General features: G+C 38.0%; 1 protein-coding gene across 7 annotated transcripts in view; it reads left to right on the top strand.

Annotated features, from left to right (window-relative positions):
• The window catches only part of TRIM37 (tripartite motif containing 37), a 139,133-nt gene that overhangs the window by 63,442 nt on the left and 61,816 nt on the right, over positions 1 to 13,875 (top strand). For all 7 annotated transcript variants that reach the window (XM_081218680.1, XM_081218678.1, XM_081218677.1 and 4 more), the window contains exons 16-17: positions 664 to 800; positions 5,621 to 5,706. In XM_081218680.1, coding sequence (XP_081074806.1) covers positions 664 to 800; positions 5,621 to 5,706 — 223 coding nt within the window. The remainder of the gene's footprint in view (positions 1 to 663; positions 801 to 5,620; positions 5,707 to 13,875) is intronic.

Here is a 13,875-nt window from a genome sequence, read left to right as displayed (position 1 = left end):
AGCCAGGTTTTGTCCCAGGTAAACTACAACTAGAATGAGATTTCAAGAAGTGGTTGTTATTGTTTAAGATCAGAGAGAGATGGAGAGATAAGCTTTTTTTGAGGCTTCAGGTATATGTTATAATGAAGGAGCCAGTGGGGAGAAAGATTGAAAATAAGGTCCAGGTATTAACAAAACCATTTATTTAAGGAAATAATAGAGGTTGGAATGGAGCACTCAGGTGAAGCAGTTAACCTTTGATAGAATGAGTTAAAGGTAGGGTGGAGTTTGCAGGTAGGGCAGCTGAGAGTTGTGGGCATTTATGCTTAATAGCCAATATGTTTTTCTGTGTAGATAGGTGACAGGGTTTTATAATCATGTTGAGGATAATAGAGGTTAGATAGGTCTCGAGGCGTGATGGTTTGAAATGTTACTTTGTGAGGAAGCTGATGTGGACTATATGAAGCATTTCCAGTCATATCGAAGGCCCAGCTGACACGGGCAGAAATAACTTATTAGTGGTACCAGGTAGTGTGGTTATGTGAGTTATCTCTACAGGGGCAGCAGTCTAGGCACAGGAGCGGAGAATTCTGATGATTACCTTAGTCTTTGGTGCTGGTGCTTGGGCCATGGGCTGAGTGAAAACATTTGAGATAGAAGTCTTCTTTCTTTGCCTTAATCTAGCATGAGCTTTCAGATGGAGATCTGGATCTGGATCTTGTTGGTGAAGATGAAGTAAATCATCTCGATGGGAGCAGTTCTTCTGCCAGTTCCACAGCAACAAGTAACACGGAAGAAAATGACATTGATGAAGAAACCATGTGAGTGTTCACATTAACTACCACTATAAATCATCTAAGTGGTAATTATTAGAAGCATATTAATTAAGTTAGGCCTAAAAGTGTGGATATTAAGGATTTGTTTTTCTTGATCTACAGTATCTTATATAAATAACTAAAAGAACTTGAAGGGAAGAGTGAACTGATTTCCTCCCTGTCATCTCTGGGTTCCAAACTGAGTTTTAGTTTTTGCTTTAGCTTTTAATTTTGCAATTATTTCATATTAAAGAAAAGTTGCAAAAATATTAACAGAGAATTTCCGTATTTCCTTTGCCCAGATTAATTCCCAAAATTTAATATTTTGCTTTGTTATGTTTCTTTTCTCTCACTCTATATAATTTTTCTGTGAGACATTTGAGATTAAGTGAATATACTTCTCATTGTGTACTTCTAAAAACAAGTATGTTTCTTATGTAATTTCAGTACCTTTATCAAAACCAGGAAGTTAACATTGATGTAATACTATAATCTATGACCTTACAGAAATTTTGACAGTGATGTCCTTTGGCCGGTTTAGGATCCAATTCAGGATCACATGTTGCTTTTTTTTTTTTTTTGGCGGTACGCGGGCCTCTCACTGTTGTGGCCTCTCCCGTTGCAGAGCACAGGCTCCGGACGCTCAGGCTCAGCGGCCATGGCTCACGGGCCCAGCCGCTCCGCGGCATGTGGGATCTTCCCAGACCGGGGCGCAAACCTGTGTCCCCTGCATCGGCAGACAGACTCAACCACTGCGCCACTAGGGAAGCCCCATATGTTGCTTTTTGTTAAGACTGTTTAATCTGCTTCAGTCTGGTTCATGTAGTCTTTGTTTTGTTTTTGTTTTTCATGACTTTGACACTTCAGAGAAATACAGGTGGTTATTTTGTAGGAAGTCCCTCAGTTTGGAGTAGTCTGATATTTCCTCATAATCAGATTGAGGTAATGCACTTTTGGCAGGAATAAGACAGAAGTGATGATGTAGCTTTTTCAGCGCATCAGTATGAGGGGACAGTGGAGGGCACATGTCTTCAATCTGTCCCATTATGGTTGATTGATTTAGAATACTTGGTTAAGGTGATGTCTGCCAGATCACTCTACTTTTCCCCTTTGTAATGAATAAGTATCACGTGGGGGCATATTTGGAGACTGTAAATATCTTATTCTTGTTGTACTTTAGTCCACTAATTTTGTCATTCATTGGTGATTCTTGCTTGAAAAAGATGACTGTGCTGATGGCTGAATGATGATTTGCTAATGCCATTATTCCTTCTACGTTTATTAATTGCAATTCTATTCTAAGGAAGAACGTTCCCCTCCGCCCCATTCATTAATTAACTAATTAATTTCTTTAGTATAGACTCATGGAGTTTTGTATTTTTAAGTCATTTCATCCACTTACTGTCATAATTTATTGCTCAGATTATCCCGGATTTGGCCAGTGGCAGCCTTTTAAAAACTCTTGTGGCCTTTCTAGACGTCCTCATTATTTTATAAGCACTTTCTTATTTTCTGGCACTACAAGACATTCCAGGTTCATCTTGTACTTTCTCTGTCCCCGCCCTGGCACCAGCCATTTCACAAGAGTAAGGTGAGAGTTTTAAACCCCCTATTTGACCTCACCCCCCATTTCCACAACTTAACTCTTCAAAATAGACCTTTTTCACTTAATGTTCCCTCTTTAGCATACGTGGCAAATTGCCTAAAAGGGTTAGTTAAAATGTGAAGCCTTTAAGTCACCAAATCAGGAATCATTATTAGTGATATTTTTAAATATATAGAATAGAACTGATTAATTTGAATTAACATGGAAAATTCTTTTGGTGATTCTATAAAGTGGAATCCACCTTGATAATAGCTTAAATATATGGTTCTATCTGAATTAATTCCTTTGACTGTTAGGTCTCTTGACTTTTTTCAAGGTAGTTTTGAGGGCAGTTGGATTTTACGTAAAATTGGATTCACAGCATCTCATTAGATTGACTTTTTAATGCTTTTTCTACTAGAAGGTGTTGGATTATGTTCCCTTTATATACACACATCTACAATATCTTGATCCAAACTGTTTTATATAATTCATAGAAACAGCACAGTTAATCTTGAGCTAATTTGAGCATCTAGGGAATCATAAATTGTTAGCTCTTACAAATTAAGGTCAGTTCCTTGTATAGATGGGGAAATAGATACACAGTTGATTTGGATAATGGTTATTATAAACAGCTTTTAGTTAGGTAGAACACATTTATCAAGTAGGCCTTTCTTCTCTTCCTCCACCTCAGTCTTTCTGTGACAGTATTATATATTTTCCTCCTGCTGTTTTTTTCTTTTTATTTTAAGGTAATTGTAAATTCACTTGCAGTTGGAGGAAATAATACAAGATCCCATATACCCTTTGCCCAGTTTTCCCCAGTAAAATTTGGATACATGCTTTGCAAATACTTTCTCCCACTCAGTAGCTTGTCTTCTCCCGCTCTGTAGCTTGTCTTTTCATGTTCTTAACAGGGTCTTTTGCCAATCAGAAGTTTTTAATCTTTCAACAGTGTTTTGTAATTTTCAGAGTATATGTTTTACACATCTTTTGTTTAATTCATTCCTAAGTATCCTATTCTTTTTTATGCTATTGTAAATGCAATTGACTTTTCTTTTTAAATTTCCTTTGTGGATTGTTCTTTTGCAAGTACATGAAAATCCAGTTGATTTTTGTATCTTGCAACATTGCTAACTCGTTTATTAGTTCTAATAGTTTTTTAATGGATTCTTTAGGTTTTTCTATATACAGTATTACATCTGTAAATAGATTTAGTTTTACTTCTTTTTTTCCAATTTGGGTGCCTTTTATCTCTTTTTCTTGCCTAAGTTCACTGCATAGAATGTTGAATAGAATTGGTGGTAGTGGACATTCTTTTTTTTTTTTAAAATAGATTTATTTATTTATTTAGGCCGCATCGGGTCTTTGTTGCTGCACGTGGGCTTTCTCTAGTTGCGGTGAGCGGCGCTCTTCGTTGTGGTGCACGGGCTTCTCATTGCAGAGGCTTCTCTTGTTGCAGAGCACGGTCTTTAGGCGCGCGGGCTTTAGTAGTTGTGGTACGCAGGCTCAGTAGTTGTGGTTTTGGCTCGTGGGCTCTAGAGTGCAGGCTCAGGAGTTGTGGCACAGGGGCTTAGTTGCTCCATGGCATGTGGGATCTTCCCAGACCAGGGATTGAACCCGTGTCCCCTCCATTGGCAGGCGGCTTCTTAACCACTGCGAGGAGTGGACATTCTTTCTTGTCTTGTTCCTGATATTAGAGGGAAAGTGTTCAGTCTTTCACCATTAAGTGTTATGTTAGCTGTGGGTTTTCCATAGATGCTCTTCTAGTCCTGGTTTATTATGTTTTTATTATGAAAGGGTATTGGATTTTGTCATATTCTCCTTCTGCATCTATTCAGATGATCATGTAGTTGTTTTTTTTTTTATTCTGTTGATATGGTGTTTTACATTAGTTGATTTTCAGATTCTAAACCAACTTTGTATTCCTTGGTTAAATTCTATTCTGCCTTGGTTTGTAATTCTTCTTATGTTTTGCTGGATTCCATTTGAGGGTATTTTTTTATGTTCTTAATAGTGTTATACCTTTCTCTGTGGCTCTGTGTTTAGAGCCTGCTTCCTCCTGCAGGCAAAATCTCTGAGCCAGAGCTCTGAAGCTGGAGTGAGCACAAAGGTGTGCTTATTTCTCCCACTTTAGAAGCTGACCCATCGGGGATGGGCAAGTTGGGGGCTGTAGCCTCAGATCTTTTCAGTTTGTCTTCTCAGGCCTGGGACTTCTGCTTTATGAGTGAACTGGGGCAATGGGGATCTGGGCCCCAGTTAGCTCAGCATGCTGCATCCAAGGTAGAGCCTTGGGTCTGGGTAAAAGAAGGGAATCCCTACCTCTTGGCCACATACACCTGACTTTAGCCTCGGCCACATACACCTGACTTTAGCCTCAGCCACAGGTAGCTGGGAACAGGATGAGAAATGCTGATGTCTTGCTCCTCCTGGGAATATAGCCCTTCTATTGGGGAGCTGTGGGAAATGGGAGCCCTATGTTCTTGGCTGCACCAGTCTGAAGTGGAATTTCTGTATCACTGAATGGGGGTGGGGAGTGGTCTTGGTTCAGGTACCACAGACTCACTGTTGTTACCAAATTTTAGTACATTTTTTTGAGATGTTTTCATTTGCTATATGCTCTTAGAACCATTTCCAGAGTCTCTAAAGGGTTGCTTTAAAAAATAATTTTCACCAGTGTCACTGGAGAGCAGATCAGTAGAGCTACTCGTGCTGTCAGTCTGGGAACTGATTTTAGGACTTCTTTAAATACTCAAAACTAGCACTGATTAGTGCTGTTCCATATAGCACTTTGTCATTTAAAATAAGGTGATTGGGTTTTGATAGACAACACCCTCTTTTCTGAAATAGTATTTTAAGAAAATAGTGTTTAGTCACATACAGTAATTTAAACATCTTTCTTAACCTTAAAGTGTACTGTGTTAAGCCTAACTTACTACCATTAGGTTACAAATTCTTTGAAGCTATAATCTCTTCTGCTTACAATGGTTTTCAGATTTTCTATTTTAAAAATTAAATGTTGCCAACCTATCTTGGTATTTTAAAAAGGTAGATTGAACATTAATAATACTGCCCATACATGTGATAATGACAAAAGTCTTTTCCCTCAATTTTGTATTTAGGACTATTCTATTACTTCACAGGAGAAAGCTATACACAATTGTTATGAAGTTCACTGAGGTGTGACACGTAATGTTAATTGTACTTACTATGTGGAATGATGAACTTTGTGTATTCTTAGGTCTGGAGAAAATGATGTGGAATACAACACCATGGAATTGGAAGAGGGAGAACTCCTGGAAGATGCAGCTGCATCAGGACCTCCAGGTACTGAGGCCAGGCCCCACACGCTGTCGGCCTTCTCTGTGCTCTTCTCTGAACGTCTCATATGTTGAGATGTGGCAGCCATAGCTCTACATGGTTCATGGTGTTAGAAGGACTATATTTTATGTATGGATTTTAGAGTGAATTACTAGTAGTATTTAAAACAGTAATAATATCTAAAATTTGATGTGTTCTATGTTCCAGGCACTGTGCATAAGCACTTTATGTGTACCTTATCTCATTTGCCTATAAAATTCTTGGAGATAGGTTTTAATATTATCTTCTTTTTATAGATGTAGAAACTGATGTGTAAAGGAATTAAGCAACTTGCTGTCTTTTCACAATTAAGTAAATGAAAGAGAGGAATTCGAGTTTTCAGTTTATTTGAATCCAAAGCTCATCATCTTATCTACTTTTATATACTTAACTGTCTTCTTACGATACATAAGTCTTATTTGTATATCTATCTCAATTATAAGAATAATCTGAATAGAATTGTTGAATCTTTGACTTACAAAGGACCTTTTAAGAACTCATTTTATATGTGGAAAGAACTCAGAGATTTAGTTGCTTAGATCACATAGGTAGTTGTTGGTATAGCCAGACTAGAACCTCACATCGTCTTCGTGGACCCAGTTTTTTGCCAAGGTACACTGCTCCTCCTAGGATAACCTTACTTAAATAGTAGGTATTTCTTTTGTGTTCTTGGACCTATTTAATTAAGCATGGGAATCTTGGCTAGAACAATTAACAGCTAGTTTGTACTGCTTCTACTTTACCGGTGCTGTGTTGGGTCTTAGTTTCTGCGTCGGTCTTAGCTGCGGCCGGATCTTTTGTTGCAGCTCACAGGCTCAGTAGTTGTGGTGTGTGGGTTTCTCTCTAGTTGTGGCATGCAGGCTCCAGAGCGCGTGGGTTTTGTTGCCCCGTGGCATGTGGGATCTTAGTTCCCCCAACCAGGGATCGAACCTGTGTCCCCTGCATTGGAAGGTGGATTCTTTACCACTGGACCACCAGGGAAGTCCCCCATACTGTTTGGATGACTGTAGCTTTGTAGTGTAGTTTGAAATCAGGGAGTATGATACCTCCAGCTATGTTCTTTCTCAAGATTGCTTTGGCTCTTCAGGGTCTTTTGTGTTTCCATACAAATATTAGGATTCTTTGTTCTAGTTCTGTGAAAAATGCTGTTGGTGTTTGAATCTGTAGATTGCCTTGGGTAGTATGGTCATTTTAACAATATTAATTCTTCCTGTCTATGAGCACAGTGTATCTTTCCATTTGTGTTTTCTTCAGTTTCTTTCATCAGTGTCTTAACAGTTTTCAGAGTGCAACTCTTTTATCTCCTTGGTTAGATTTATTCCTAGGTATTTTTTTCTTCTTAATGAAATTGTAAATGAGATTATTTTCTAATTTCTCCTTCCGATAGTTTGTTACTAGAGTATAGATATGCAACAGATTTTTGTTTTATATTAATTTTGTATCCTGAAACTTTACTGAATTTGTTGAAGAGTTCTAGTAGTTCTTTGGTGGTATCTTTAGTGTTTTCTATGTATAGTACCATGTCGTCTGCAAACAGTGACAGTTTTACTTCTTCCTTTCCAATTTGGATTTAAAAAAAAATTTTCTTCCTGTCTAATTGCTGTGGCTAGGATTTCCAGTATTATGTTGAATAAAAGTGGTGAGAGTGGACGTCCTTGTCTTGTTCCTGATCACAGAGGAAATGCTTTCATCTTTTCACTGTTGAGTATGATGTGAGCTGTGAGCTTGTTATATATGGTTGTTATTATGTTGGGATATGTTCCCTTTATACCCACTTTGTTTATAGTTTCTATCATAAATCGATGTTGAATTTTGTCAGAAGCTTTTCTTGCATTTATTCAGATGAGCAATTTTTATTCTGTAATTTGTTAATGTGGTGTATCACATTGATTGAGCCATCCTTGCACCCCTGGGATAAATCCAACTTGATCACAGTGTCTGATCTTTTTAATGTTTTGTTGAATTTTGTTTGCTAAAGTTTTGTTGAGTGTTTTTGTTACTACGTTCATCATTGATATTGGTCTGTAATTTTCTTTTCTGGTGGTGTCTTTGGTTTTGGTATCAGAGTGGTGCTGGCCTCATATAATGAGTTTGGAAGCATTACTTCCTCTTCAATTTTTTGGAATATTTTGAAAAGAATAGGTGTTAACTCTTCTTTAAATGTTTGGTAGAATTCACCTGTGAAACCATATGGTATTAGACTTTTGTTTGTTGGGAGTTAAGTTTTTATTACTGATTCAGTTGAAATTTTATTACTGGTAATCGGTCTGTTCCTAATTTTCTATTTCTTCCTGATTCAGTCTTGGGAGACTGTACATTTCTAGTAATAATCCATTTCTTCTAGGTTGTCCATTTTATTGGCATATAATTGTCTGTAGTAATCTCTTATGATCTGATGTGTCTCTTTGTATTTCTGTTGTGTCAGTTGTAACTTATTTCTTTCCTTCTACTAACTTTGGGTTTTGTTTTTTCTTTTTTTTTTTTTTTCTAGTTCCTTTAGGTGTAACGTTATGTTGTTTATTTGAGACTTTTCTTACTTCCTGAGGTAGGCTTGTATTGCTGTAAACTTTTCTCTTAGTATTACTTTTGCTGTGTTCCATAGATTTTTGGATCATTGTGTTTCTGTTTTCATTTGTCTCCAGGTATTTTTTAAATTTCCTCTTAGATTTCTTCAATTGTTCGGTAGCATATTGTTTAGCCTCCACGTGTTTGTGTTGTTTGCAGTTTTTTTCTTGTAGTTGATTTCTAGTCTCTTAGTGTTGTGGTCAGAAAAGATGCTTGTTATGATTTCATTCTTAAATTTCCTGAGACTTGTTTTGTGGCCTAGCATGTGATCTGTCCTGGAGAATAATGTTCCCTGTGCACTTGAAAAGAATGTGAACTCTGCTGCTTTTGGGTAGGATATTCTGTATATGGAGATCTATATCTATATATGTCTATTAAGTCCATCTAATAGATGGACTAATGTGTCATTTAAGACCAGTGGTCTAATGCATCATTTAATGCCAGTGTTTCCTTATTGATTTTCTGTCTGTATGATCTATCCATTGATGTAAATGGGGTGTTAAAGTCTCCTACTATTATTGTGTTACTGTCTATTTCTCCCTTTATGTCTATTAACATTTGCTTTATGTGTTTAGGTGCTCCTACGTTGGGTACATATTTATTTACAATTGTTATATCTTCTTGTTGGATTGAGCCCCTTATCGTTACATATTGACCTTCTTTGTCTTTGTTATGGGCTTTGTTTTAAGTCTGTTTTGTCTGATGTTAATATTGCTACCCTAGGTTTCTTTTCATTTCCGTTTCCATGGAATACCTTTTTCTATCCTGTCACTTTCAGTCTGTGGGTGTTTTTAGATCTGAAATGAGTCTTGTAGCCACATATATATGGGTCTTGTTTTTGTATCCCCTGGACCACTCTGTGTCTTTTGATTGGTAGGTTTAGTCCATTTATGTTTAAAGTAACTATTGATAGGTATGTACTTATTGCCTCTTTGTTAATAGTTTTCTGTTTCTGTATTTCTTTTTTGTTCCATTCCTCTTTTTGCTCTCTTCCCTTATGATTTGATGACTATCTTTAGTGTTTGTTTGTATTTCTTTCTCTTTTTTGTGTGTGTATCTATGGCTTTTTACTTTGTGGTTACCGTGAAGTAACACACACACACATACAGACAGACACGTGATTATTTTAAATTGCTGATTTCTTAAGTTTGAACACATTCTAACAACCCTGAATTTTTATTCCCCTCCCTACCCCCACTCCATGTTTAATGTTTTTATGTTATATTTTACCTCTTTTGTTTTGTGTACCTCTTAACTGCTTATTGTGGACATAATAAGCTTTTATCCTTCGTACTTGCCTTATAAGTGTTTGATCTACTACAATTAAGATGTTAAGTTGTCCATTAAACAGATCTTTCTTATACAGAAGCGTAGGTATATAGTAAAATAGTATTTACTAAATTTAATTTTTTAGACAGTATTAAATAATGATATAGCTTAAAACAGATATTTAGTGACTCAGGTGGCCTCATTCCCATAAGAATTACTTTTAGTTTATTCAGTTATTTTCTTTTAGTTGCAAGAGAATTTAGGCTTAGTAATATGTGCTGAAAAGGGTTTTAAATATTTTTCTAATGTAGAACATTAGCTAGCTGAATCAGCTGAGTATGAAAAATCTATTCTGTCGATATAATTGCCTGCCATGTGTAACTTATGAAACACTGCAATAATACTTCTAATTTGAGAACTAAAAAGTTTTGCCAGTATAATACATTTGTAAAACAAATTGACGTTGTATAAAGTCATTACTCAAAACATCTGTTCTATATTTCAGGTTAAAGATTTTTAAGGTTACTTGTTCCACAAATGTTTAATGAATACCCACTAGGCATCAGCCGTTGTGTTGTTCATTGGGTTTATAAAAGGAATGAGCATCACTTTTGCAGCACTAGTCCTTGTAAAACTTTGTGGTTATGAATATAGATACAGGGTGACACCAAAAATGGAAAGAACAGCTAATTGGAAATGGGTGAAAAAAAGGTTTCAGAGAGAGAGAGTGATGCTTGATCTTGCTCTTTAAAAATGAGCTCAGTTCATTAGACGAACAGGGAAATAATGAGATTAAAGAGCAAAGGCATTCTAGGCAGAAGTCACAGCATCGTCCTTTTTGGGAACTTCAAGTATTTAAGAGTTTAGTTTATATGGGGGCAAGCCAGTGTGAGATTGGTAAGCAGGAACATGATTAGGTAATGGAAAGTCGTATTTGCTAGACTAAGGAGTTTGGGCTTTAAAGGTCTTTTTTTTTTTTTTTTAATAAATAAATGTGCATTGGGTCTTCGTTGCTGTGCTCGGGCTTTTCTCTAGTTGCGGAGAGCAGGGGCTACTCTTTGTTGTGGTGTGCGGGCTTCTCATTGCGGTGGCTTCTCTTGTTGTGGAGCACAGACTCTAGGCGCATGGGCTTCAGTAGTTGTGGCACGCAGGCTCAGTAGTTGTGGCACACGGGCTTAGTTGCTCCGTGGCATGTGGGATCTTCCCGGGCCAGGGCTCAAACCCGTGTCCCCTGCATTGGCAGGTGGATTCTTAACCACTGCAACACCAGGGAAGTCCCCACTAAAGGTCTTTAAAAGCGAATGTGATCAGATTTGTCTTTATAGTGGAAAATGGATGAGATAAAATTAGTTAGAAAACTACCGTGGGAATTCCCTGAGAGTCCAGTGGTTAGGACTCCGTGCTTTCACTGCTGAGGGCACAGGTTCAGTCCCTGGTTGGGGAATTAAGATCCTATAAGCTGTGTGGCAGGGCCAAAAAAAAGAAAGAAAGAAAGAAAGAAAAAAAAAACTACCTCAATATTCCAGGAGAGAAATTTTCAGGGCCTAAAATAAGGTAACAGCAGACAAGGTAAAGAAGAAACCTTTTGAGAGATGTTAAATAGTATCTACACAACTTGGGAGTGTCTTACTGGATTGGCTGGAGTTGGTGGAGATGTGGGGATGATCCTTAACGTTTCTAGGTTAGCCTGTGCTCATTACATAAGTGAATGAGTCCAGGAGCAGAAGATAGTATATTCCGTTTGATCCATGTTGGTCTTGAGAGGCCTATGGGACCACCACGTATTGATCTCCAGACCCATATAACTGGCTGCTTACAAGACCACAGGTGTGCAGTCTGGTCTATTAATGTATATTGCTTTTTTAAAGTAAGTATCATAATTTTTATTCATTAGAATAAATGAATTAATTAAAAATATTATTCAAAAGTTTTATCCATAATATATAAAGAACTTTTACAGGGGCTTCCCTGGTGGCACAGTGGTTGAGAGTCCGCCTGCTGATGCAGGGGACACGGGTTTGTGCCCCGGTCCGGAAAGTTCCCACATGCCGCAGAGCGGCTGGGCCTGTGAGCCATGGCCGCTGAGCCTGCGTGTCTGGAGCCTGTGCTCCGCAACGGGAGAGGCCACAACAGTGAGAGGCCCGCGTACCACCAAAGAAAAAAAAAAAAAAAGAACTTTTACAAATCAATAAGAAAAAGATAAGACAACCTCTTAGTAAAAAAGACAAAAGACAAGAATAGACACTTCGCAAAGGAGGCTGTCTAGATGACCAGTACACATTTTTAAAGGTGCTCAGCCTCTTTTGTCAGAGAAACGCAAATTGTGATGTGTCCCAGTGTGGATCTCTTGAGTTTACCCTACATGAAGTTTGTTGAGTTTTTGGATGTTTAGATTAATAGATTTCATTATATGTGGGAAATTTTTATCCATTTTTCTTCAAATAATATTCTTTCTCCTCCTCTCTAACTCCCATTATGTGTATGTTGGTACACTTGATGGGGTTCCACAGGTCTCTGAGATTCTGTTCATTCTCTTTTTCAGGAAATGCCAGATAAAGTCCACATTATGATACCATTGCATACCCACTGTAATGGCTAATACATTTTAAACTGGCAATATTAAATATTGAAAGCATTTGGAGAGATGGAAGCTCTCGTAACCTCCTGGTAGGAATGAAAATTGATACCACTCTTTTGGAAAACTGTTGGGCAATATGGGCTGAAGCTGAACAAACACATCCTATGGCTTTCCCAGTTCCAACAGAGTGGGAGGTGGTGTTTGCCAGTCGAATTTTACAAGATAATTTAGAGCAGCATTGTTCTTTTTCAGGTGGTTTTGTTTTCTTGTGTTTTTAATTTAAAAAATATAAATGTAATTTATAACAAAGTAAAGGATGTGAAAAACTGGAGAAGACTAGAAAGGTAGTTTGGGTCTAGACTGTGTAGAACCTTGAATGTCATGCTAATGCATACAGGCACAGAGCTTAGATAGATCAATGTAATATTTTAGCAGGGTTAATCTGGCTTGGCTTAGGAGGAGAGGATCCATTTTCTTTTTTATGAGGTGGTGTTGTTTTTTTTTTTTCCGAGTGAAGTTCAAGAGTAGTTATCTGCTTGTAAGTTCAGTAGCTTTATTCCTAGTAGCCAAAAGCTAAAAGCAACCCAAATTCTTTCCTAATAGTAATAAGGAAAGAAACTGGATATATTCACATTTTGGAGCCCTGCACAGAAATAATGAAAATGAATAAACTGCTATATATAGCAATATAGATGAATCTCATGTTGAGCAAAGAAGCAGGATATGAGTACAACTCTATCATAACATTTATGTAAAGTTCAGAAACAGGCAAAACTAATCTATGGTGTTTAACTCTGGATGGAAGTTACCTTTGAGGAGGAAGGTTAGTGAGCAATTTTAGGAGGCATGGAGGAATTTTGGGGTGCCATTAATTTGTGACCATACACTAGGCTGTATACTTATGTATGAGACACACACACACACACACAATGATGGCAGTGTTAGCTTTGAGATAGGGAAACTGAAATAGATGCTAAAATCTTTGATGCCCGTGGATGAATGTGATAGTGAGTAGAAAGGATGGGAACATGGGAGGGAGGGAGTAACTGAAGGGCGTGAACCACAAAGGAAAGGAGTTTTTGTTCATTGGTGAGAGTAGTGACCTGGAAGAGTGGTTAGAAACAGAAGACTGTTAATGCTCCTTTCTGTACTGGGGGTCCATTTAACATGGGAGAATGAGCAACTTTCGTTTTTAAAGAAGAGCTAGATATCCGGGTGGTAGATACCATACTTTGGGCTACTGAGTTTATTTACTAAACAATCAGAGCCACCTGAGTAGCTTTTTGGAAAAAGGTCCTGGATCCCACTCTAATATTCTCGTTCAGTACCTCTGGAGTAGGGCCAAGAATTTTAAAAATTCCTCCAACTGACTGATATGCAGCCTGATTCGGGAACTCTCTAGTAAAGGAAAAGGGCTAAGAAACAGTTTCGAGGTGGAGGGGTATAGTTTTCTGCCTTTTAAAATAGGAGTTGCAGTGGGTACAGAGGCTGAAAGAAAAATTGGCAATGGGATAATCCTTAGAAGAGGAAGAGGATGGGGACTTCCCTGGTGGCACAGTGGTTAAGAATCCGCCTGCCAGTGTAGGGGACATGGGTTCGAGCCCTGGTCCAGGAAGATCCCACATGCCGTGGAGCTACTGAGCCTGTGCTCTAGAGCCCGCGAGCCACAACTACTGAAGCCCGCGTGCCCAGAGCCTGTGCTCTGCCACAGGAGAAGGCACTGC

Source organism: Mesoplodon bidens (assembly GCF_964165515.1).
Source record: "Mesoplodon bidens genome assembly, chromosome: 19".
NCBI lineage: Eukaryota > Metazoa > Chordata > Mammalia > Artiodactyla > Ziphiidae > Mesoplodon > Mesoplodon bidens.
The sequence above is the reverse complement of the archived record's forward strand: the minus strand, read 5'-3'. Positions and strand labels throughout refer to the sequence as shown.